General features: G+C 37.3%; 1 protein-coding gene across 1 annotated transcript; it reads left to right on the top strand.

Annotated features, from left to right (window-relative positions):
• Window positions 1-604: 604 nt before the first annotated feature.
• Window positions 605-12,423, top strand: LOC121984353 (protein disulfide isomerase-like 5-1). Its single transcript, XM_042537243.1, has 4 exons — window positions 605-838; window positions 1,981-2,039; window positions 2,141-2,316; window positions 12,155-12,423. Exons 1-4 carry the CDS (start codon window positions 710-712, stop codon window positions 12,235-12,237), a joined length of 447 nt encoding a protein of 148 aa, XP_042393177.1. The 5' UTR covers window positions 605-709; the 3' UTR covers window positions 12,238-12,423.
• Window positions 12,424-27,167: the final 14,744 nt, after the last annotated feature.

Raw genomic sequence — 27,167 nt, 5'->3', positions numbered from 1 at the left:
ACAACAAGGAGGCTCCCCTCCTTGTTACCGTGACCACCACAAGGAAGAATTTCTTCCTTATGTGCTTCCTTCTTCTTCCTCTTGATCTCTCTTCTTGCTCGTGGCTAGTAACTTCTGAAGAAGAGGTTGTACTCAAGGAGTTGTTTTGAAGAGCTCGGTATAGATACGAATAGAGGCGAGGTTCGACAATGTCACTACGGTTGATGTCCTTCTCGTTACAGGTCATCCGTAAATAAAATTTAAAATACTAATATAATTATAAATATTAAATTAAAACATTAATTAATATTGTATATAGTAAATAAAATTATAAATAAAGCTGAGTGAAAAATATAAATAAAAATAAATAAATTAAATATATATCAAAGTTAGAGTGAGATTTTTAATTTTTGATATCACAGTCATATTAAAAAAATGATAAATCTAATTAACGTTATTGAAATAATTAATCTGATCTATAAAATTATTCTGATAATAAATTATGAAACGTATTTTATTTAAATTTTTTTTTTATAAATTTATTATGAGAAATTAAATTATGAATATCTAAATTACAATCTAAGCTCAGCATCTTTATCGAAACCGTAATAATAATAGGCATCCGCTCAATGCTGGGGACCCAAAGTATGTGACTCCTGACTCGGTTCAATCACAATTAAGACCTAGGAGAAAACGAGGGACGTACCATCGTCAGAGCGAAGAGCCTCCCATGGATCGGATGCATCACCGCCGGAATTCGCCTTACTTCTTTCTCGTCCTTCTCTTATTCTTAAGCAGCCCTTGCTTACGAACGCGCGCTGAGGTGATAAGCCTCACTGAAGAAACCTTCGCGGACAAGGTGCGCTTCCATATCGTTCTCTTCGATCTCGAGCCTCTTTGTGAACTTCTATATTTTGGGGGGTGGGGGACGGGGATAATTATGCTAGGAATCTGAGTTGGTAAAGTTTGTATGGCTGTTGTTTTTGTTCATAATACTGTGTTCAATCGGACACGCCGATTCGCGGCGAGGACGCCTTGTAACCAATTTATACTCATCCTCCAACTTTTATGGCGACGTTCAATTTCAATACTACAGTCAAAAACTGCCGAACGGTCGATTCGGTTTCTGTTACTCATTTAAGCTTCTAACATATTCTTTTCACTTGTTACAAGGCTTTGTCTTTATGTAGATCTAACTACGATGGACGATGTGGAGTCTAAATACAGAATCTTATTTAGCCATTTATTTTATTCTCCTCCTTGTAGATGATATTGTAGAAACAATTTTTATCACCTCCCTTGTGTAATGTCTTGTATATCCCTTTACTTGTAACCAAGGAAGCTGGGTTTCTTGGCCGCCCGCCGCGAGCGCTTCCCAATTTATTACGATTCTACTTAGTCAAATAACCATTAAGTATCTTTAAATCTACCCTGAATTTCACTCAAAATTGTTATGTCCATCTGGTGTGTCTCCTTTCATGTTACTCTAACTTTGTGAAATTATTATTTACAATTGAACTATCTAAATCGTATCACAATAAATATAGCTTAGATACTTATCCTTTATAGTAACTACAATTATACTTGTCCTTTTTAGTAGCTACTATAAATTGAATTTATGAAGCCCTTTATGTTTAACTTCCTTTGAGAAAACCAAATAACTTGATTAACATCATAAGTTTTCTTATAATTTTTTAAAACAATTCCTGGACATGGATGAACATGCAATATGCAGACATTACAGTTTATTTCAATCCTATGGAAACTATATGGCGTTTATAGTTATGTATGTTTGGTATGAACTTACAACCCAAATTTGGGAATGGTCGAACCTGGTTGGGTTAAGTTTTTATAGGTTCTCCATGAACATGCTTAGTACGGAGCATCATCAGTAATATATTTGCTATATTCTCATTAGGGTTTGGAATTGTTTTGTAGCTATGCTAATGAATCTCATGCATCAGACAACTTCAACTGTTGGAATGTAATTTTCTTATTTAGGTGAAGGAAAAGGACACTATTTGGTTTGTGCAATTTTGTGTGCCATGGTGTAAATACTGGTAATACACAGTTCAATTTTCTCTCTTTCATGTAGCTATCAACTTTTATTGCATTGACCTAAAGGTTTACATTATTTTGATCATTTATCAAATCTTTAAAGTAAGAATTTAGGAACACTGTGGGAGGACTTGGGCAAGGCAATGGAAGGTGAAGATGAGATAGAGATAGGGCAAGTTGATTGCAGTTTGAACAAACCTGTATGCACCAAAGTTGACATCCACTCATACCCTACATTCAAGATATTTTATGACGGTGAAGAGATTGCAAAATACAAAGGTACTTTTACAACAAAACTGATTTTTGTTCATAGGTACTTGGTTATTTATTTTGGCATCTAAAACTTTAAATCGACTTCTCCTTTGTTGTTGATGTAGTTTTAGTTGTGTCCACTCTTTGTTGATCTTACAATAAGCTGTAAATTGTTAGTGCTGCTTAAGTGGTTTTGAATTAATTTAAATTGAAAGGAAATTTTAGAAAAGCCTAACTGAAATTGCTTGCATATAACTATAACTTAGAAACTTGTAATTGAACAAGATTTAAATGGACATATAGGGAGAGTCTATGAGCAATATGAAGATGAGTATAGAGGTTTTGGAGTTGTAGAAAGAAAGGAAGAGAGTAATGTGATTTCATATTTGTTACATCTTATGTTCTATGATTGGTAATATTTATTTAATGAGAAATATGGGCATTTGATTTTTTTTTTAAGCTGCAACAATCATAGTCAAATAGGTTTTCTCCTACTAGGAAGGTTGAATTATGTGTAAAATTCGTTAAGTGATACTTGAGGAATGATTGACTAATTAACATCGACTAATATATTAGATAGGTCTTAAAAATGAGTAAGAAGATATTTATTTCTAGTTTTAGACTAACTAGATGGTTGAATTTTAAGGAGAATAATATGATTTTTCTAATATAGAATGAAGAAAGGACTGAGCAATGAAGAGATGATACTAATGTAATGAGGATTTTGATGTTAAATAAATTAAAAAATGTAGCAAATCAATTCTTGTAATGTGTAAAGGTAGAGATGAATCATCTAAGACGAAGGAGAGGTGTTAGTGATGTGAAGAAGTGCAAAAGACAATTAAGCCAAATTAATTATATGCATAGCAAGTTTTAAGGATTGGTAACCTGAGAACTATGGACGAGGAGAAAAATATTTATTGGGTTGCTAATGCTAGGAAAGAAAACATAGAGTTAGTAAATGTTTAGATGCATAAAAGATGAAAATCACAAGATTTTTTTATGACAATTCAATTAAGGAAAGATTGAAAATTTATTTCTATAACTATTTAATGTTCAAGGTATAGCTAATTTGGGTTTAGAGATTAAAACTTATGGTAAAGTTAAGTATTGTAGATTTTTTTTTAAAAATATTAGATTGAGTGAACTCAAATAAACTTTAAAGAAAATGAAGATCACTAAAAGTGTACGGTTGGATGATTCTCCTATTAAAATTTGAAAGATTTTGAAGATTAAGGGAAGTATTTGATAAAATTTTGAGAATTAAGATGATTACGGAAAGGAGGAGAAATTTTAGTACCTATTTATGGGAATAAAAGAAATTTAAAATGTTGTTCTAATTGTAGAAGGGATTAAGTTGACGAGTCATGCTAAGAAAGAGTTATGGAAAAGATGAGAATAAGAGAGATAGGATGATCATTTCTAAGAATCAATTTGGCTTTTTACTTAGTAGATCTACCATAGTAGATCTACCCAAGATGCTACTATTTAATTCGACAACTAATGAAACAATATAAAGAAAAGAAGTATTGAGGCCATAGGTAACTATTATGGTGAATTTTTAGAAAAGAAAGGAACATTTTTAATTATATTGATGTGACCGCGGACCGAGTCCTGGTTGGTTACCGTTTTGCCGAGATTGATCAGTCTCCTTGATTTTCGCGTGTAGTTGATCCATTGTCTCACCTTTTTCTAAGCAGAGGTTTGTTAGCTTACTTCGAAGAATATCCTGTCTGTAAGCTTTGCGTTGGATGTGCCTTCATGGAACTCCAGGAATTTCTCCTAGAGTTCTTTGGCCGAGGTGTAACTTCCGATGCGGTTGACTTTTTGAGGTGGTAATACACTTAGCAAGTGGTATTCCGCTCTGCTGTTGGCTACGAAGTTAATTTGTTCCTTCTTCGTCCATTGATTTTCTTCTTTCTTTTCTCTTTGTTGATCCTTAGGAACTACAAAATCGTACTTTATTATTAGAAGAATTTTGAAATATGTTCTTAGAAATACCTCAATTTGACATTTCCTATGTGCGAACTCTCCCTCGAACTTTGGCGAGTTGAGGCTTGGTCCGACCATTGATTTCTTTGTTTCGGTCGATGGTTAGTCTGTTTGAAGCGCCCTCATTCTGATACCACTTTTAGGTCCCCGGACGGTCGGTAAGAGGGGTGAATTGTCTAAAATTATAAAAATACCCTTTCTGAAACTTTTGTCTTTGATTAAGACAAATACTTTAAATAACGAAACTAAAATGCATAAAAATAAGTATGAGACAAAAGATTTACTTGGTTTGCAACTGGAGAGGTTGCTAATCTTAGGCAATTGAAGTTCAAGTAGCAAACTCCTTCGACACGAGTCAGAGGAGGAGAAGCCTCATATAGGACATAGACAGAAGAACATAGTAAATAACTCGAATACAGAAAGTGTTGTTTGAACTATTGAGACTAGGGCTTTATTTATAACCAGATGGTTAGATCTGACCGTTTGCTGACATAGCACGGTCTGGGCGCCCGGACCTTCCCTATCTGGGCACCCCTAGCATGGCAAACTCTATCTTTACGCAATGGCCTCGCAATAGTGTGAAGATAATTTTTTATCCACTCTCGAGTGTCCGGACTGCTGCTGACATGGACCCAAAGTTAATCCACTGCGTCGAGACACCCTTTTAACACCAAAGTGGTCCAGGCGCTCGAATCGGTTAGCCATATGCTGACCATCCGGTGCCTTCTCCGGTCACTGCCTTATTCTCCGGTTGCTTGGGTGATCCTCTAGCCTTCCAGAGTTGAGCTCACTCGAACTCAACTCCGGCCTTCTCTCCTCGAGCAGTCTTCCGCTCTGGCTTCTTGTCCCTTGGAAGCATCGTGCGCTTCCTTCTCGTTCGTCAACTTACTCTTCCGCAGCACCTTGTCCCTTAGACGTATCGAGCTCATCGACTCCCTTCCCGTGTGTTGCGTAAAGAGGGGGCAACACATCTCAACCTCTAATGCGGAAGAAGAGGAAGAGAGAAAGAGATCGCGTGAAGCAACGAGACAAAGACACACAAACGGAGCAAACACGAGGAAAGAGTAGAAGAAGAGAAAGAAGATAAAGAAGAAGAGTTATCGTGGTTTGGCAGCGTGCCTACTCCATAAAAATGGTCGAAGTTTTATTAGAATTCTCTCCACACAATTGAATCATATTCCATGATTCTTGTGATTGTACAATAGGTTTACAATGATCTCTATAAATAGTGCATAAACCCCAGACCCGGTAAAATCGTAACAGAATTTTGTTATGAAAAATCGCAGTAGAATTCTATTATGAAAAATCGTAATTGTTATATAAAATTGTAATATAATTTTATTACGAAAAATTTATCTTCCATGACATTCATCGCATTGACCTTCATCCAAATATGAGTCACCCGTCAACAATTTCCGCGTTGGCTAATATTCACCCCTTCGAAGAACACTGAGTATCTGAACAAAAATCCACTTGGATCTCTGGGTTGGGCTTCCTTCCTCTAGCATCTAGAGATATGGATCAACTTCAAGCAATGCTTGAACTTCTCTGTGGTTGCTAGCTTTGTCAGCATGCTTGCAGTATTGTCTGTGTAAACCTTCTCAAGTTGAATTTCCCGAGAAGTAATAAGCTCTTTGATCTTGTGAAACCTCGCATCAATGTGCTTGGTTCTCGTATGTTACATTTGATTCTTCGTCAAATAAATAGCACTCTGACTATCATATAATAACTTGACTCCACCTTGTTGAACACCTAATTCTGACCAACCCTATAGGCCATAAAACTTCCTTCGTTGTTTCAGCTGCTGCCATGTACTCCGACTCCGTAAGTAGGCAATGCAATAATAAATTGTATCATAGATTTCCAACAGATAAACCCTCCTATTACAGTGAACATGTATCCTGTAGTAGACCTCCTGCCATCTAAATCTCCTGCATAATCTGCATCACGTACCCAGCAACTGAAGGATCTTCTGGTTGTCTACTGAATAAAAAAAAAGGCAGCCCGGTGCACAAAGCTCCCGCTATGCGGGGTCTCGGGGAAGAATCCATTGTACGCAGCCTTATCGTGCTTTTTGCAAGAGGCTGTTTCCAGGATTCAAACCCGTGACCTTTTGGTCACATGACAACAACTTTACCGTTGCGCCAAGGCTCCCCTTCTGGTTGTCTACTGAATATGATGTCATAATCAGCTGTATTTCTCAAGTATTTGAAAATCTACTTCATTACATCCCAATGTGGCCGACCAAGATTTAAGAGAAACTTGTTCACCTTACTAACTGCTTGCGTCAAATCTGGTCTCTTATAAACCATGACATACATTAGATAATCAACTGCACTGGCATAAGGAACCTTTGACATTTCTTAGATCTCATCATTCGTCTTTGGGCATTGTGTATTTGGATAACTTGAAGTGATGCGATAGGGGTGTTCATTAACTTTGCATTCTTCATGTTGAACCTATCTAACACCTTCTCCATATAGTTATGTTGAGACAACCATAATCTCCCTACAGCTCTATCCCTGTGAATCTCTATCCCAAGAATCTTCTTAGCTTCTCCCAAATCTTTCATGTCAAATTCCTTGCTTAGTACTCTCTTTAATTTGTCGACCTCTTTGCAACAATAAGCATGTCATTACGTATAGTAGTAAGAAAACCAATGATTCATCTTCAAAGCTCTTCACATATATGCAGTAATCATACTCAAATCTCCTATATTCGTTTTGAATTATATATGAATCAAAATGTTTGTACCATTGCCTAGGAGATTGTTTCAATCGAGTGATTTCTTCAACTTATAAACCAACCGCTCTTGTCCGGGCTAACTAAATTTCTCAGGTTGTGACATCAAAATCTGCTCCTCCAAATTTTCATGAAGAAATGCCGTCTTCACATCCATTTGCTCCAATTGCAAATCGTGATGTGCCACCAAAGCCAACACCGTTCTAATTGACGTATGTCTTACCATTAGAGAGAAAATTTCTTCATAGTCAGTTCCTTTTCTCTGTGAATACTTGTTTGCTATCAATCGAGTCTTGAACTTCAATTCTTCTCCCTCTGACATTGCTTCTTTCTTGAATATCCACTTGCACCCTATAGCTTTCTTTCCTTCAGGAAGTTCCACTAGATCCCACGTTTAGTTCTTATCCAACAACTCCCTCTCCTCTGCCATACACCTGTTCACTTGTCCTTCTCAGAGCTGTGTGTTGCCTCCTGAAAAGGCGTAGGGTCTCCGCTACTAGTGATAAGTGCATAAGATACCAAGTCTTCGAATCCGTAGCTGGTGGGTGGTTTTGCGATTTGTCTCGTTCTACCACTAGCTATAGTACGTTACTCCGTGTGCTTTAAGCTAGAATCATCAGAGTCATTAATCTCTAGCTCCACCTGCACAACATTTTAATCCATGTTGCTCTATGGTGTTTTCTTTCCTTCTTCCTGAGTATGCTGTAGCTTAGCCTTTTCGTCAAACACCACATCTCTGCTGATCACCACATCTCTTCTGATACCCTAGAAAAATGTACTGCCAGCTTCGATCTTTCCTCACTAGATATGCCCATATAAGCTGGACATCCAAAAACTCGAAGATGAAAGTAATCTACTTGACTTCCTGTCCATACTTTCTCTGATACTTTATCTTCTAGTGCTGCCCTTGGTGATCTATTAATGAGATAACATGCCATGTTAATTACTTCTATCCAGAAATTCTTTGCTAGCCCTGCATTCAGCCTGAGACATCTTACTTTCTCAATGTTTGTCTTGTTCAACCTTTCTGTTACTCCGTTTTGTTGATGTGTCTTGCGAACCAAGAAATACCTTATTATCCCATGTTGCTCATAAAATTCTTGAAACTTTGAATCTGTGTACTCAGTCCTATTGTAGACCGGTTCTCCACTTCAGTTTTTCACAATTTAAACTTTATAAAAGTTTCTGACTTCTGATACATAAATAATACCTAGACCTTTCGTGAGTAATCATCAATAAAACTCATAAAATACATGTGTCCTCCACGTGATGTTACACTGGTTGGTCCCTAGAGATCAATATGTACGTAGTCTAGAATCCCCTTCATCTTGTTTGTTGCCGTCTTGAATTACACTTTGTTCTGTTTCCCAATAACACAAAATTTGCATAATTCAAGCTTGCACGTCTTTATACCCTTCAACAAATCTGAAGTTCTAGCATCCCACGTTCACCCATTTACCCTAGCTGCATATGCCACATACTGTACTGTCTGATTCAGACTCCACCGAAGCAACTCCACCTACAACTGTAGTCCCTATCAATTTATAGATGTTCCCTACTAACTTTTGTTTTTTCATTATCGTCAAAGCTCTCTTGCTGACTTTTATCACCTCGCTTACTGATTTGTAACTACAACCAATACCATCTAGTGTGCCTAGTGAGATTAAGTTCTTCCTTAGCTCTGGTATATATTTGATATCACATAGGATTCTGATCACATCATCAAATATCTTGATTCTGTCGTTCCCTATGGCGATAACTATGCATGACGCATCGTTTCCCATCAACACTGAATCAGAATCCACTGCCCTGTAGGTGTCAAACCACTCCTTGTTTGGAGTCATGTAATATGAACATGCTGAGTCTAAGATCCATGTATTCGTTAGTTGCTCTGAACTTGACATAACTGATAGCATATCTCCATCATCGTTATTTGAATTTTCCTCTTCAACTATGTTTACAGACGTTGTCGAACTACCTTTGTTCTCTGCAACATGTTTCTTTGTCTCTGGACAATCTCTCTTCATATAACTTTTGCCTCCACACTTGTAGCATGTGATCACCTTCTTCCTCCCCGACTTAGAACGAGCCTTGTTGTCTACCTGATCCATATCGAGATTTGCTCTTACTTCTTGGTTGCTATTTACCACAAGTCTTCCGTGAGAAATTTTATCGCTTGTTTTCTTCCTTTGGTGAAAATCTAGCAATGCACCAGTAATCTCCTGTAATTTAAGAGTTTCCTTACCCCACATCAAAGTAGTAATCAAATTCTCGTATGTAAGAGATGAAGGTAGAGAATTCAACAACATCAACATCTTGTTTTCATCTTCAATCTTCACATCAACCCACTTTAGATTACTCACAATCTAGTTGAATAAGTCGATGTGCTGGCTCAGATTGGTTCGTTCTCTCATCTTCAACCCGAATAATTTTTGCTTGAGATTTAGCTTATTTGTCAATGACTTTGACATGTACCGTCTTTCCAGCTTTTGTCAAATTGCCACCGGTGACTCCTCGTCCATGACGTGATCCATCACATCATTCGTAAGACAAAGCCTGATTGTAACCACTGCCTTCGCCTAAAGTTCTTCCTAATATGATCTCTCCATGCTTTCCGTTTTTCTTTCTCTTAGCGCCTTCACCATGTCTTATTGCACCAACAAGTCCTTGACCCTTCTTTGCCATAATCCGAAGTTCCTGGTTCTGTTAAACTTCACTATATCAAAATTCGCAGAAGTCGTCCCCGACATGTTAAAGAAATCTGTCAAAACCTGTAGCTCTGATACCAATTGTTCCGTAAAGAGAGGGCAACACCTCTCAATCTCTAATGCGGATAAAAAGGAAGAGAAAGAGATTGCGCGGAGCAATGAGATAGAGACACACAACAAGAGCAAACACAAGGAAGGAGCAAAAGAAGAGAAAGAAGAAGAGTTACCGTGGTTCGGCTGCATGCCTAATACTGTGTCATCCTTCTCGCTAGTTGCATCTTCCGCTCAACTTCTTGTATTTCTAAGCTCTGCACACTTAGACATAAGGATCAAATACACAGGACCTAACTTGACTTGGTTGATCACATCAAAACTACCACGGGTACTTATAGTTTACATATCTTTTTTTGTTGACTTTGAGCCGTCAGCGGTCTTCGTCTGATAATCCTCACTAACTCAGCATCCTACTTAGTTGGCCGAAAGATAGGAGATCTATATGTTCTACCATAGTGTCTCAAAAGGTATCATCTGAATAACAGAATAATAACTAGTATTATAGGAAAACTCCACTAAATGCGGGTGTTCCTCCCAACTACAACTAGAATTCAATACACAACAAAAAATCTTCTAAAGTCTGGATAGTGCATGATGAATAGCACAGCTAAAGTGCAATTCAATTTCCAACGCCTTCTAGAAATCAACCCGAACTTGGAAGTGAAACACGTGTCTTGATCAGAAATGATACTAAGGGGGATGCCATGGAGTCTAGGGATCACTTTGCAATATAACTCTGCCAGATGATCTAAAGAGTTTGTCTTATGGTCCTACGGGTCAGTAGAAAATGTGCTAATTTAGTCATTGATTAACTATTACCTAAATCAAATATGTCTCGAATCCTTGTTAACCTTGCTACAAAGTACATAGTAGCATACTCCCATTTTTGAAGTAACCCTAGTTTGTGGTGTTCTACTTTAATTTATTGGCAAACTAAATACCGATCTACAAAATCTGCAATATCTTTTCTCATGCCTTTCCACTAATATGACTGCTTTATATCTCGATGCATTCGGGTACCACTAGGATGCAATGCAAATCTTGATTGATGTGCTTCTTGAAAGATATCTTCCTTAACAGGTTGTGCCTCATAACACAAAAATTGCCTTTCTTTTGAATATCCCTCTAACCCTTAGCTAGTGATAGCAGACCTTGATTATTTTATATTCTTTTCCAACTTTTAGTGACTCAGCCTTAATTTTCAAATTGGATTCAGAATCATGGCAAGCCTTTTTTTTTGTGTGTGAAACAAGATATTAAGTCTTCATTTTTGTTATTGGAGAAACAGATTTCCTTTATATTTTTGTTCGGAGATGAATTCTGGTGGTGAATTAAATCGCATTGTATAATTAAAGTTTTAAGCTTTTTGATTGAGCTCCACAACTGTAAAGGATCTTTTCATGCCCATGCAAAGAAATTTAAATTTTTATTGAATTACGTACCAGAATGGTGTGACAAGAACTGAACCTAAATTTTTTGAAAAACCTGATCCAATTTTTTTCAATGCATTTCATAGGGCTTTGGTATTTTTTTCTTAGGCTTCTTGGATTCCATTGGATTCTGTGTTATGATATATATGCTATAATATATGATACACATGTGATATGTAGATATATATGCTATAATGTTTGAAATGGTTTGGGTTTTTTTAGATTTTATGTTAAACTTGAAATACAATCTGAACTTGTATTTCAAATTATATTAAAATCAGGAAACTAAACCGAAATTTGAAGAAACCCAAGTTTTGGTTTGGGCCAATTTCTGTCCATGCCTACTTACATGTGCGGATAACCATTTGTAATACATTTACTAATATTATGATGTTTAAAGTTAACGTAGATCAATAAAAACAAGCAAACCCTAATTCCTAACTATTTGGAATTCAACTGCATGACTTTCATCCTTCAATGAACTTTCTATATATGATTATATTGCTATTTGTATTAAGATCTTTTATCACATTTATTTTTGTTAAATAGTTTTTTTTCCCTGTCAATTCTTATCCATTTCACTTTAATTCTCTTTGTAGTTATTTTTCAAACCACATTTTACACATTAAACTTAGGTTCTAATTGAAAATCTTTATAAGATTTATTTTCACGTAAGTGTCAAGTTTATTTTACCTAGTACTGATCAATCAGCACAGTAGTGCTTATGAATTTGCTATTTTATCAAGTAACTATTCATAATTGATCTGTCCTACATAAAATCAAATTGATTTTGAAGAATATTTTTCTAAAAATCATCCTTTCTCAAGTTCTTTATGGTGTGAGTGATTAGTTAATCGTTCTATTATAAGAACATTGTATGCCAGTACTGCTGTTCATTGCCGTAGTATTCAGGTTAAAAATGTCATGTATGATTTGCAGGTCCTAGAGAAGTGGAATCTCTGAGACAATTTGTGCTTGATGAGGCTGAAAAGGCTGCAAGAGTAAAACTAGAAGCCGAGTGAGAGTTTTGGTGATTGGCAATGAAAGTGATAGGAGCAGCTCTTGCTTGTGAATTTGTGTACCTCAAACAACTATTTGTTCCATATAAGAGAGCTTTATTTACTAAAAGTTTTGATTCTCCATGTTTGTTTGTGAACAATTGCAATCATGTTAACTTTAATGTAATCATGCTGATTTTGTGTTCGTTATGGGCTAGATTTTAGCAATGGCATTGATTTCACAATTATGTATATTTGGTCAGTGGATATTTTAGAACACTATCAGATGAAAGTGTGCTCCTCGATAGCCAACTTGATGGGTTGGCAACAACATAGGAGTGAACAAAATCCCGATTCTCTGCTCACAAAAACCACTGCTATTGCTCTACCATTGTCCATTTTTACAGTAAAAAATCCTTTGGCTAGGAGACGCAGCAGTATTACACCGCACGTATCAGAAGTGGGTAGGAGCAGAAACTAGGCACCTGTATAATAAAAAGAGCAGATGGATCTGTTCGTTATGAGCAGATGGTTTGTCACCATGGTATCAGAAATCCATGAAAGTGCATGAACCGGAGTTAGTGGGATCATACTGCGATGCTTGCAAGACAACTTCATAAAATAGTATGAAGAAGATCAAAGAATTTGTTTTCCACTGGAAAATTCAAAATTTTTTTTAAAAAAGGACGGGTTTTGGTTTGAACACAGGTAGTGGTGGGAACGAGAGAAACGGATTGACAAACCATGAAAATTGCAAGAAAGCTTCATAAAATAGTACGAAGAAGATTAAAGAATTTGTTTTCCACTAGAAAAATCAATTTTTTTTTTTAAAAGACGAGTGTTGGTTTGAACACAGGCATTGGTGGGAACAGCCAGGGAAGGGCTAATTGGCCAACCATGACAATTACAAGAAAGCTTCTTAAAATAGTAAGGTTGGAAATTTGTTTTTCACTAGCTAGAAAATTCATTTTGCAAAAAAGAAAAGACGAGTGTCGGTTTGAACACCGGCAATGGTGAGAACAACGAGGAGAGACTGACTGGAATGTGCCATTGACATTGAGGAGGGGACCTCAAACGTTAGTGCATCTTGGTGGGGATCATGATCCCCCTCCTAGGTCTAACGTGCCTCTCTCTTAGGAGAGCCTCTTTCGCTCGATCACGAAGAGTTAATTGAATGATAATCTAAATCTAGTAGATAGAATTAAATTGTTCCAGATTCCTCACCTAGCTAGTGGTGATTACTAATTTGATTTAAAGAAAAGACAAGATCAAGTTTGAGACGTGCCTATACGAAAACTACTGTTCCCTACACTTCCATATATTGCCACATGGTCTATAACCTTGTGCTATAAGCATGGGATGTCTAGTGTTGATCTTGCTATTACCTATTTTGCATTCTTCTTCAGGAGCCATGATCAATGCAATTCTTTTAAGAGACCCTCGGTTTTGTGATATTTTGCCTGTAATTGCTACAAACCATGGATCAAGTTGTCCTTTTACACTATGTTTGGATGGAGTGAGAGAAAGTTCATTAATGGAAGGGAAAGGGAGGGAAAGAAAGGTAAAGTCAAGTATTTATGTTTTTTTTATTTGGGAGGGAGGGAAGATTCATTAATATAATATGTATTACCTTATTTAGGAAAAAAAGGGAGAGGAATCAAGGTAAAATATATAAAGTTATGAAAATATCCTCACTTTTAAAAATAAACCTACATGTGGAAAAGAAGGAGGAGAATATTAGGATTATCTGTCCTTATCCTCTTGAGTCCTATCCTCAGAGAGATATACAACAAGGGCCAGCGCTGACATCATGGTATGCAAGTGGTTGGACACTGGGTGGTGAAGGTGTGCGTTGCGCGAGGAGCGATGACGTAAAATACATAAATAGATGAGTTAATTTGAGAATTAATATTTTGAAATAGGGATAAAATTTGAATAAAATATTTTTGAATTCCCTTTCCTTTCAATCAGAGTGCAAGAAATTATGTCAATTCATGAGCATGCAAGGATAAAGCTTACCATTCTCTCGCCTTCCTCTCCTTAACTCACTCCGTTCTTGTTCCCAAACATAGCATTAAGATTTAGGGTTAGGTTTATAAGATTGTGTGTTGGCCAATCTGGACAAACCTTTGTCATAGGGATTATGTATTAAGGCTAGGTACCTAGGGTGGAACAGTTTTCAATCAATTGCTTGTGAGAACAATCCTAAGTTATATCATACTTGTTGCCGTGTAGAGCACAAGAGAGATGGATGTTCTTAGAGGAAGCATAATATGAGCAGTGAAAAAGTTGTGATGGATAAGAATACTAAAGGTCAGTCAAGGTCTATGAGCCCTAGATTTAGGTATATAAATGAAGAAGGGCGAAAAGTGAGGTTGGTAAACAAGTTGTGTCTAGCAGGAGAACGAAGATAGTCAAAAATAATTGGGCGTTGGATGTGAAAAGGGAGGTTAAAGATATAAATGCAAGAGCAATGATATGCACAAGGAAAAAAACTCAATGAAAACCTCAAGGATAGACACATAAAGTCATGATCCACCATTTCACTTTTTGTGGGCCCCATCATTTTATGTATCTATCCTTGAAGTTTTCATTGAGTTTTTTTCCTTGTACATATCATTTTTCTAAATGCAAATATCCAAAAGGTGGAGGGTTTTAGGAGAATGGAGTGATGGAGGTAGATAGAATGATGTTTTACCGAAGGGTGTACTGAATGTTTTACCAAAGGGCGCTCAAGGCGTTCTTGCTAGTGAGGGGGCGTCAGGCGTGCGTCGGCCACGCTGGGATTGGGTTTGCCGGCCAACCTCGGAAGTCGGAATGACTGCCGTGGAGGCTCTGTTTCAGTACAGGGTGGTCCGGCGACCGGCAATACAACATTTCAGGGGAATTAAGTTCGTCTCTGCTGTGGGAGGCTTTCTCCATTGCTTACTTCCACGCATTGTCGTATTGCTGCTGATCCTCGACTCGAGGTCATCATGAATTGCAAGCTGCCAAGTTCTACGAAGTTTGTATAGTTAGAATAAAAATGAGCATGAGCCTCATCAAGGAGGACTGGAGCTAAAGGAGAAGGCTTCACTATTTGTTTAAACTATGATCAATAAATTTGTCAATTGAGATCAAATTTGTCATAGCGAGGGAGGGAGAGAGTTCATCATCCAAATTAATACATTGGATTTGTACATGTGATTGATGTGAACGAACATAAAATATTTCTTATGCATTTCAATTCTAATTTCTACAAGAGCTTTGCATTGATCATGGCAGGGATCTCACACTGTTAAAAATTCAAAATCGACTGGTTTCGTGGTCGTGCTCATCAATTATAATGATAAACAAAATTCTCTAGTCGTAGCACAAACTGCACTACGCAACAAAAGGCAGAGTTGATTTGTGCTTCCTTCCTCGACTTTAGAATCTGAAGCAATGGCTGTTGGCCTGCTGTGCCTTTAAGTTTTCCTGAAGATCCTCCAAAAGAATGACCCAAACTAAGCGTAAGCTCATTGTCATCCTCCATAAAAATAGACTTCCAAAACAAGTGATAACTATCAGCTTATTTTGGAACTTCATACATTGTCAATCTGTAGATTGATAGATCTGCAAAGTTAAATTATTCAGAGACAATACAACTTCTACAGAATCTGCATATAGAAACTAAAAGTAGAAAAATTAAGGAGGTTATTAAATGTATAATTGAAAGTAAAACAAATGCAACATTAATCTATTAATGTAAAGAATTTATTAATATAAGGACATATAACTATATAAGTTAAAGACTAAAGAGAACAGAAAAAAATACAAAAACAAAAACTTTGACCTGTGTCGGTGTGAAACTGAAACTTAAACTCTTTACAGATAAATAAATCATAACTAATCAACTATTACCAATTAATAGTAGAATCTTCCACTTCATCATCATCCACGGGAAAAAAAAATGCAAACATTGCCTCAGAATACATTACATAATCTCTTAATTAACTTTTAAGGCAATTCAAAAGGATTAAAGGTTAATACAATTATACTGTCTATACAAGTAAACGAATAAAAGATCCTCCAGAGTCATACAAGAAAATTTATGATATCAATACAAAATAAAAAAGTTTTTGAGCTTCACAAAATAACTTTGAGTTTCAAGCTCCACTTCTCCATTGTTTTACTCCTTTGTACCGAGTAAAACCTTGAAACAAGGTATGAAATAAACAAATTAAAATCTAAAAGATTTTTAAAAACCTATACTTAATAAACTTAAATGGTTTAATCAACTTACTTTTCATTAGAATCATCAATCATGTGTTGTAGTAGATTTTGATCCAGTATCCTCATTTGTGAATAAATTCATAATATTTTCAGTCAAATCATTCAACCCCACCTCAGTAGTTTCTACAAAAATAAATATTAGTAAAAAAAATAACTTTAAAATGAAAATAAAAAAATAAACTACTTACCTTTCCCTCCAGCTAACCAATCTCTACAACAAACTAATGCCTCAACAACATCAGACTTCATTGCACTGCGATATTGATCAAGTATCCTACCACCGGTGCTAAAAGCCGATTTAGAAGCAACTGTAGAAATTGGAACACTCAAGATATCTCTAGCCATTTGTGCAAGGTCAGGATACCTAAATTGGTGAGCTTTCCAAAACCCGAGAACATCCAATTTTGTTATTCTATCAATTGTTGGTTCTTCCAAATATAGCTCTAATTGACTCTTTTGAGCTCTGCCAATAAATTCTAAACTTTGAAAAGTGTCAAATTCCTATATCATAAATGAAATGTATTAGTAACAAGTAGTAAAAAAAAGTGAGGAAATGTAAAAAAAATTATGAACAGTAGCTTCAAAACATCCATGCATTCGCTGCCTAAATTTAGAGCAAGAGAAGCATTATCATCAATGCCACTATGAGAACTCGAAGATACACTGCTAGTACTTACCTTGGAAGCAATACCCATATGCATATATTCCTCAAACAAAGAAACCAATTTGGATCTTACAAGACTTAATTCATTACTACCATGCCCATATAACTTGTTGTAACAAAACTCAACAAATTGCATCTTGAACCTCGGATCAACTATCACAGCAATGGCAAACAAAACGTTATAATCTTTCCAGTATTTATCAAATTTATGAAACATCCGATTGGCCATTGATCTTATGAAATCATCAGAGCTTTGCAAGGCTTGACTTATTGTCAACTGAACCGTAAAGATGCGAGGAAAGTAAAGGTTGGCAGTAGGATATTTCACTCCAGAAAACAAAGTTGTTGTCTCATAGAAAACCTCAAGGAATTTGTATATTTTTTTAACTTGTCCCCACTCATCAACCGATGGACAATGTGTGAAATTAGTATCAGCCAATCTCAAATGATTAAAAGCACGTCGATAATACATGGCACTAGAAAGCATCAATATGCAGAATTCCATCTAGTAGGAACATCTTGCCTTAGTGATTTCTTAGAATCAAGTGAAGTTTGGGTAAGCGATTATATAAACTTTTGCTTTCTCACTTGACTGCCTTTCACATACTTTACACATTCACGAATCTTATCAACAGAACTATCAATTCTTTTCAAACTTTCTTGCACAATTAAATTGAGAATGTGTGCACAACAACGAACATGCAAAAACTCGCCACCACTCACTAATGAACAATTTAAACCAAGTTGATCCCTTAAAAGGCCAACAAACACATCATTTGCAGCCGCATTGTCTAATGTAATTGTGAAAACCTTTCTCTGAATTCCCCAAACATTGAATAAACTATTAATTTTATCACACAATGCAATACCAGAGTGACGTGGAGGCATGTAAGAGAAGTTAATTATCCTTTTTTGTAAAACCCAATTAGAATCATTTGAAATGTGCTGTCAAGCATATATAACCATCAGTGGCAATAGAAGTCCACAAATCGGAAGTGAAACAAATTTTTCCAGGGCATGAATGCATTTCTTGAGCTATTCTATTGCATTCATTTTTATGCATCTTGAGAATATCAGCCCTTGCGGTGTTTCTAGTGAAATAATTGACTTGAGGTTCCAAATACGTAAAAATAGATCTAATTGCCTCATATTCCACAAACTGAAAAGGTAAATCATGCTTCACAATTGCTAAGATTAGCAACTCTCTAAATCTTTCTTGGTTAAACCTTTGTGACCTAATGGCAAGACTTTTATCACCTTGTTCTAACAATGCTTGAGCAATATCACTAGTTTTCTGTTTCGGACACTGATTAAGGATATGGCGTCTGAGATTACCTGTACCCATGCTACTTTCCGCTTTGTATGTAATCCCACAAGCTTTACATTTGCAACGCAAATCTTCTCCCTCTATTTTAGGAAGCATTTCAAAATATTGCCACCACTTTGATTTCAAGACTCTCTTCCGTTTGCCACTTCCGGAGGCCTTGCCTTGCGAAGACGTTTCTTCATCTACATTTAAATCCCTCGTAGTCGTAGATACAGCTGGTGCACCCTCTGGTTCATCCTCCTCACTATCCTCCTCTTGATCGAGATCAATAGGTTGAGAATTCATGTTGTCGATGGCGATGTTGGGGAAATAGAAGAGAATCGTGAACCCCCTTCCTTCGACGGTCCAACCCCTGTGATTGTCGTAGACTCGCGGATGAGGGCCAATCACGGTTGCGTTGGCAATCACGGTTGCGTTGGCAATCACGATGGAGTATAGGATGGCACCGGATGCAGAGAGGAGGAGGAGGAGGGCAGTGCTGGTCGTGGACTCGCGGTGTCGCCGACCTCCTATCGCCTAAACTCCCGAGTCCCGATTCTCCCGAAGTCCCGAACCGAAGCTGCGACCTGCGATTCTGGCATTTTGCGAAGCACGTAGCCCTAATTAAAAGTTTAAAACATTAAATAAAAAAAATTAGCTTGGTCTAGTGGGTTCGGGTTGGTTCGGGTTTATGGGTGACCTGATTCTTAATTCAGGTCAAACCGGGTTGACCGGAAACCAACCCAACCTGGAAAAAAAAATCGGGTCAGATTTCGAGTTCAACCCAATCTAACCCTAATCCTAAAACCCCAACCCTAACCCAATATTTTTCGTGTTGACTCGGGTCGGGTTATCGGGTTGAGTTTATTTTTGACACCCCTAATTCCAATAATACTCCTCCCGCCAAAAACTATACTTTCCCAAGTATCCCAGCTACAATTTGAAATTTTTTTATATTTTTTGGATTCATGTAATCTTGGCATCTCTTCTCTCTTTTAGCTCACAGAAAGTGAAATTCTCGAGAAGCCAAAATCCTATATATAGGTTATCTTGTTTCCCTCTATCATTCGATTTTAGGGTTTTTACCGAAACTCCCCATCTCATCATCTTTCTCTCTCCCATTCGAGTTTAAGGTTTATACTGAAACACCAATAATCGCTTGTCAAGTTTGGCCCTTTCATCCTGTGTCCCGAAGCTGGCTCATCTCCTTCATCTCCTTTCACATCTCACTCAATTTCAAGGATCACTAATCAAGTCTTGTAAACTAGACTCCCACTACAACAAAAATAGCTTTTCACAGCGCATAAATTCACTTTCTGCAGCATGCATTGCATGCTATACAATTAAAAACTATTGAAATTCTTAGATTATTGACATCATGCTTTACACGCTACAGATATTATTATCCACAATGAGCAACGAACGCTGCGAAAAATAATATTCGTAGCGCGCAATGCACGCCGCAGAAAATAATATTCGTAGCGTGCTTTACGAAAGCAGACTGCGGACATTATTTTCTGCAGTGTGTGTGACACACTACGGATATTATTTTCTGCATCGTGCGTCGCATGCTATGGATATTATTTTCCATGGCGTATGTAATGCATGCTGTTATTATTGTAATCCATAGTGTGCAAATTGTAGGGATATGCCCGATGCGGTGTGTGCTAAAACACGTTTTGTAAACATGCGCAGCTAAAAATAAAACAATAATAATTTCTAAATTATTATATCACATGCACCACATGCATATAAGGATATAATATGCCAAACATGATCGCATAATTAAATTTTTACGAAAAGCAAATTTATGATAGGTGTACCTTACGGATGACCTGTAACGAGAAGGGCATTAACCATAGCGACATTGTCGAATCTCGTCTCTATTCGTATCCACGCCGAACTCCTCAACACAACTCCTTGAGTACAAGTCTCTCCTTCGAAAATTACTAGCCACGAGCGAAGAAGAGAGATCAAGAGGAAAAGGAAGAGAAGCACACAAGGAAGAGATTTCTTCCTTGTGGTGGTCACGACAACAAGGGGAAGGGCTTCCCCTTATTGGCAGCGGCAAAGAGAGGGGAGAGAGAGAGGAGAAGAAAAATTGGGTTAAGGTTTTCGAAAAACCTTACAAGTCAATTAATGATCGTATGTGTATAATTTTCTCTCAACCATATCAATATATAACCCTCATTAATGAGTTGGATTAGAAAGTCCAAATCCAACCCATTATTCCTTAACAAAAAATTATCCATTAATCCCTTGGTTTGGTTTACAACTAAACCAAGTTGGTTCATGACTAATTCATGATTAAACCAAATATAGTCCAACTCTTCCATAAGAGATGTGGCCCATCCACGCTTCCATTGTGATAAATATTTTCATATTTGTCTTATGTATGGTCCAACCAAACATTTATCTCTAGATCTAAGAATTCTATTCTTTAACTTATTTTACATCTTTTAGAGACTCGTTAGTGCGTGTGACCCAATAGGTTCCCGATTTATCTTGGTCGTCCATAATTAACTACTTAATTATAGAACGATCATGAGTAGTATCTAGTAGTACATCACGATCCCCAATTAGTCGTAAAATCATAGTTGATCTTAGAATTAATTCTAAACCCTTCAATAGCTACAGTGAGTCGTGCCTCGTTCCTTTCACTCGTCTTATACTCACTTGGTTTCGGACATGGTCTATGTGTCCTGTCCCCACTAGGCTGACTATGTCACATCTAACCCAAGTAATACTTACTCGTTATGCTGATTCAAATTACTCATACATGTGTACAAAAGTCTTGTACTTTTAACATGTGATGCTTTAGCTAAAGACTTTGAGTAATAATCCTAACGAGTGGTCATAGGATATACGTCTCTTCGCAAGGAGCGATGAATCCTATGTGGGCTATCCAAACACCTTCGGGCACTTCAACTTATACCTAATCATCCCGGGTCCACACCTCAATGAGATGTTTGCTTAAGATGTCAAAGTATAAATCTCCATGACCAAGATGACTTATATACCTCAAGTCGAAGGAAACTTGTACTCATACTGTAGTAAGAACTTCACAGACATATCTATATATATGTAAAGAACCATATGAAGTCTTACAGGGAGTCACTCCAATGAACTGGTTACCATAACTAGCATTCACGTTTAACTCTCGACATCCCAATGTTTCTAGCCAGTAAGAAAATAACTGTTTGGCCAAACCAAGGAGTATAACTCGTGCTAATCTTATAGAATTGATGGTGTCCGAATACATCAATTCGATGATTAGGAAAATTTTAATATATTCATAATTACACATGTAGAGATAATCACTAGTTGCAATCCAATCACAAATTCTCTCATACTATAAATTATATTACGGGCATTCAGTAAATGAGTTTAAGATAATTAAACATATAATATACACTAAAATAGTGAATCTATACTTATCAAATAAATAGAAAAAAATCGTAAGGCGATTACCTTAGGACATCCCTCAAATTCTAATACAAATGTATGCTATTGATGTTCTTATCTATATTTAAAAAAATAAATTTCATTAAATAAAATAATAAATCAAATTTTCACAATGAATTTAGTGTCATTTTAAGTCTAATCCACACACAAAATTAATAAAAGTCATTATTTTTCATTAAACTATAACAGAAGGTCTGAAGATTCAAAACAAGATACAAATTCTCTAATAAACTAGCTAACAACAATTAAACTTTCTGAAACGACCCTTGACATCCCATATATGCTCAGGACTCGTGACACAATTACTCGACCTTTACTGAACACACGATGACAAGGTTGTAGATATTACATCTTCACCCCTCACGTACACAAAGGGCAACACCAGGCATGCATCACGTTTATACCACAATAACCCAATAACGAAAGGTTGTAAAATCAAGGCTTATCCAACTTTTCATTCAACAAGTGTCATTAACAATAAAGAGAACTACAACACATAATCGCAAGACAAATCTCCAATAGCAAGAACCCATGTCCTCACAAATCTCCTAGGAATCTCCGGACAGTGTGTCAAGCTACCATCCTGCCTCCTCATCTACTCCGTCCTCATGCTCTCCATAATACCCTAGGAAAGGTCTCTCTCACTTGCATCATATAATGATGAGTCTATAGACCAAGCAAGAACTGTTGGAGTAATCCCAATGGTCCGCGGGACCATGTGTTTTGGTGTTTGGGCAAAGAGTTTAAGTTAGGTTCACCCTTGTATTTGATATGTGTACTTGAGTTGTGCAGGACTGCAGGATATACATGTGACTTAGGTTGATGGCTTCGGGTCTGGTGAAGGATGACATTGGGGACGAGCTGCAGGCTTGTATTCATCTGAGGGACCGTGGACAAGGCAGCAAGGACAAGGGCCGAGGGAAATGACTTCGAGGCATACGCGAGGGATGGCATTGGGGACGAGTCGCGGGCTTGGATGCATCCGAGGGACGAGAGCCAAAGGAAGTAGGCTTGAAGGCAAGAGGTCAAGGTTGCAAAGAAAAGTCAAGTGAGTCGTGAGGGTCCGAGTGTGAGAGAAATGTACTCGGGATGAGAAACCGGACTAACTACCGATCCTCTACAAGTGGAGATAGAGCGACGTTCACACTTCACCGGACTAACCGCTGAGAAGAGCAACTATAAGAAGATGACCGGCTTGATTGAACCTCCAAAGTTTGAAGGAGGAAGCCTTGGGGACATCACATTTTGGATGATGAAGATGGAAGTCTTCTTCGACACGGATTGGGACACCATGATGGTGATCAAGGACCCATTCGAAGTCCCAAGAGACAAGAAAGGGAAGAGACTCCGACCACGTCATTGGACAGAGGAGCAAACCTCACGATCAAAGGCGAATGATGAGGTAATATCTACGTTAATTGATATTTTGCCTAATGACGTGATGAGCCGTGTAGGTAAATACGAGAATGCCCACAATTTGTGGAGCAAAGTGAAGATGGTTCTAGGGGAAGAATCTAAAACTACACAAAAAGAAGAAGAACCCAAGGAGATGGGTTTAATTGCTCAAGTTGAGGAGGAGCAAACGGAAGTTGAGTCACGCTCAACATCCGAGGAGGAAAAGGAAGATGAGGTAGCATCTACATCCTCAATGGTTGAAGAATCCAAGACAAGTGAAGAGGATGAAGAAGAGGTCTTGGAAGTGGTCAACCTAGCAAGCACCTCCACCGAAGCAAAGTCAAAGGACCACATTGTATGTTTCGGGTGCAATGAAAAGGGACACTACAAGAGTAGATGTCCATTGAGTAAGAAAGAGGTATCTCCTAAACTCAATTCAATTTCTTTAGAATCTAACAAGGGTTGTAGGAATGAAGAAACCCAAGGAAAAAAGGTTGCGCATCATATGCTTCACGTGTGGAGAGAAGGGGCACTACCACACCAAATGGCCCAAGAAGGGGGAAATCAAGAAGCTAGCGCATTTGAAGAAATGGGAGAAGAAGAAGAGGAGCTCAAATAAAGGGGGAGCTTCAAGGGTAAGAGAGGTATACCCTAACTTGAATCGTAATTCAAATTCTTATACTCCCATGCATGTTAGGAAAAATAATGATTATCATTATGTAGCAATGAAAAATTTTGGATTTAGATATTATGATAGAAGTAGGGTAAATGTGGATCATAACCTTAGGAAACCTACTCATGATAAAATTAGTAATGGTAGACCTAAGGAGACCCAAGACATTAATCCTAAGAAGATGAGACATATGCCTAGAAAAATGGGTAGGTCTAGGAATGTCCATGGTGGACATGTTGACTCTAGCTTTAGGAACCTAGAAAGGAAAAATCAAGCCTTGAAGTCAAAACTTGATAATTTGGAGAAATTCCTTAAGAGATTCACTATTGGATCTAAGGGATTAAGTATGGTGTTGGGTAGTCAAAGACCCAACAATGATAGATTAGGTCTAGGATACCAATCTAGTGTCTCCAATGCTAAGGGAAAGTCTTATGCTAGGGTTGCATATGACTATAGCAAGGAGAAGTCAATAAATGGCAAGAGAAAGTCATTTAAAGGTAAGATTAAATTAACCAAGGACAAGGTGTCCAAGGTTAAGAAGGTTAGGTTTGTAGGCCAAGTGTCACCGGAGGTGCACCGATGTGGGCTAGCGATTGTGGATGAGTCACCTAGGGAGGTGGCAAAGGCTAAGGGTTCTAGGGGGAGCTCAAAGAGTCAATTTGGGACCCATGGAAAATGGATCTTAGGTGGGGTGGGTACTACTTGGGAGTCTAAAGGAGCCATGGAGTGTGCCAAATGGTTTGGAGACGGACTTGAGTCTCAAATCTAGGGATTTGGCACACATGGTTTGTGTTTCATGCAAGAAATATGACATTTGGGGTCATATAGCATGATAATTGATTTTGGATGTATAGATGTCATATAAACCAATGCTAGGGATGCATTATGGGTTGGTATGGGCAAATACATCAAGAAGAAGTCAAAACTAGAACTTTAGGTCAAAATTCATTTTCTGCAGCATGCATTGCATGCTATACAATTAAAAACTATTGAAATTCTTAGATTATTGACATCATGCTTTACACGCTACAGATATTATTATCCACAATGAGCAACGAACGCTGCGAAAAATAATATTCGTAGCGCGCAATGCACGCCGCAGAAAATAATATTCGTAGCGTGCTTTACGAAAGCAGACTGCGGACATTATTTTCTGTAGTGTGTGTGACACACTACGGATATTATTTTCTGCATCGTGCGTCGCATGCTGTGGATATTATTTTCCATGGCGTATGTAATGCATGCTGTTATTATTGTAATCCATAGTGTGCAAATTGTAGGGATATGCTCGATGCGGTGTGTGCTAAAACACGTTTTGTAAACATGCGCAGCTAAAAATAAAACAATAATAATTTCTAAATTATTATATCACATGCACCACATGCATATAAGGATATAATATGCCAAACATGATTGCATAATTAAATTTTTACGAAAAGCAAATTTATGATAGGTGTACCTTACGGATGACCTGTAACGAGAAGGGCATTAACCATAGCGACATTGTCGAATCTCGTCTCTATTCGTATCCACGCCGAACTCCTCAACACAACTCCTTGAGTACAAGTCTCTCCTTCGAAAATTACTAGCCACGAGCGAAGAAGAGAGATCAAGAGGAAAAGGAAGAGAAGCACACAAGGAAGAGATTTCTTCCTTGTGGTGGTCACGACAACAAGGGGAAGGGCTTCCCCTTATTGGCGGCAGCAAAGAGAGAGGGGAGAGAGAGGAGAAGAAAAATTGGGTTAAGGTTTTCAAAAACCTTACAAGTCAATTAATGATCGTATGTGTATAATTTTCTCTCAACCATATCAATATATAACCCTCATTAATGAGTTGGATTAGAAAGTCCAAATCCAACCCATTATTCCTTAACAAAAAATTATCCATTAATCCCTTGGTTTGGTTTACAACTAAACCAAGTTGGTTCATGACTAATTCATGATTAAACCAAATATAGTCCAACTCTTCCATAAGAGATGTGGCCCATCCACGCTTCCATTGTGATAAATATTTTCATATTTGTCTTATGTATGGTCCAACCAAACATTTATCTCTAGATCTAAGAATTCTATTCTTTAACTTATTTTACATCTTTTAGAGACTCGTTAGTGCGTGTGACCCAATAGGTTCCCGATTTATCTTGGTCGTCCATAATTAACTACTTAATTATAGAACGATCATGAGTGGTATCTAGTAGTACATCACGATCCCCAATTAGTCGTAAAATCATAGTTGATCTTAGAATTAATTCTAAACCCTTCAATAGCTACAGTGAGTCGTGCCTCGTTCCTTTCACTCGTCTTATACTCACTTGGTTTCGGACATGGTCTATGTGTCCTGTCCCCACTAGGCTGACTATGTCACATCTAACCCAAGTAATACTTACTCGTTATGCTGATTCAAATTACTCATACATGTGTACAAAAGTCTTGTACTTTTAACATGTGATGCTTTAGCTAAAGACTTTGAGTAATAATCCTAACGAGTGGCCATAGGATATACGTCTCTTCGCAAGGAGCGATGAATCCTATGTGGGCTATCCAAACACCTTCGGGCACTTCAACTTATACCTAATCATCCCGGGTCCACACCTCAATGAGATGTTTGCTTAAGATGTCAAAGTATAAATCTCCATGACCAAGATGACTTATATACCTCAAGTCGAAGGAAACTTGTACTCATACTGTAGTAAGAACTTCACAGACATATCTATATATATGTAAAGAACCATATGAAGTCTTACAGGGAGTCACTCCAATGAACTGGTTACCATAACTAGCATTCACGTTTAACTCTCGACATCCCAATGTTTCTAGCCAGTAAGAAAATAACTGTTTGGCCAAACCAAGGAGTATAACTCGTGCTAATCTTATAGAATTGATGGTGTCCGAATACATCAATTCGATGATTAGGAAAATTTTAATATATTCATAATTACACATGTAGAGATAATCACTAGTTGCAATCCAATCACAAATTCTCTCATACTATAAATTATATTACGGGCATTCAGTAAATGAGTTTAAGATAATTAAACATATAATATACACTAAAATAGTGAATCTATACTTATCAAATAAATAGAAAAAAATCGTAAGGCGATTACCTTAGGACATCCCTCAAATTCTAATACAAATGTATGCTATTGATGTTCTTATCTATATTTAAAAAAATAAATTTCATTAAATAAAATAATA

The sequence above is a fragment of the Zingiber officinale genome, chromosome 5B (genome assembly GCF_018446385.1).
Source record: "Zingiber officinale cultivar Zhangliang chromosome 5B, Zo_v1.1, whole genome shotgun sequence".
Taxonomy (NCBI): domain Eukaryota; kingdom Viridiplantae; phylum Streptophyta; class Magnoliopsida; order Zingiberales; family Zingiberaceae; genus Zingiber; species Zingiber officinale.
Note: the sequence above shows the minus strand (reverse complement) of the source record. Positions and strands in the feature narration are given on the sequence as shown.

Bases quoted from the DNA above. Each gene is read 5' to 3' on its own strand.
- LOC121984353 (XM_042537243.1), top strand. From the start codon at position 710: ATGGATCGGATGCATCACCGCCGGAATTCGCCTTACTTCTTTCTCGTC. The intron at 839-1,980 runs GTGCGCTTCCAT...TTTCTTATTTAG, and splicing joins AAGAAACCTTCGCGGACAAG to GTGAAGGAAAAGGACACTAT. The intron at 2,317-12,154 runs GTACTTTTACAA...TATGATTTGCAG, and splicing joins AGAGATTGCAAAATACAAAG to GTCCTAGAGAAGTGGAATCT.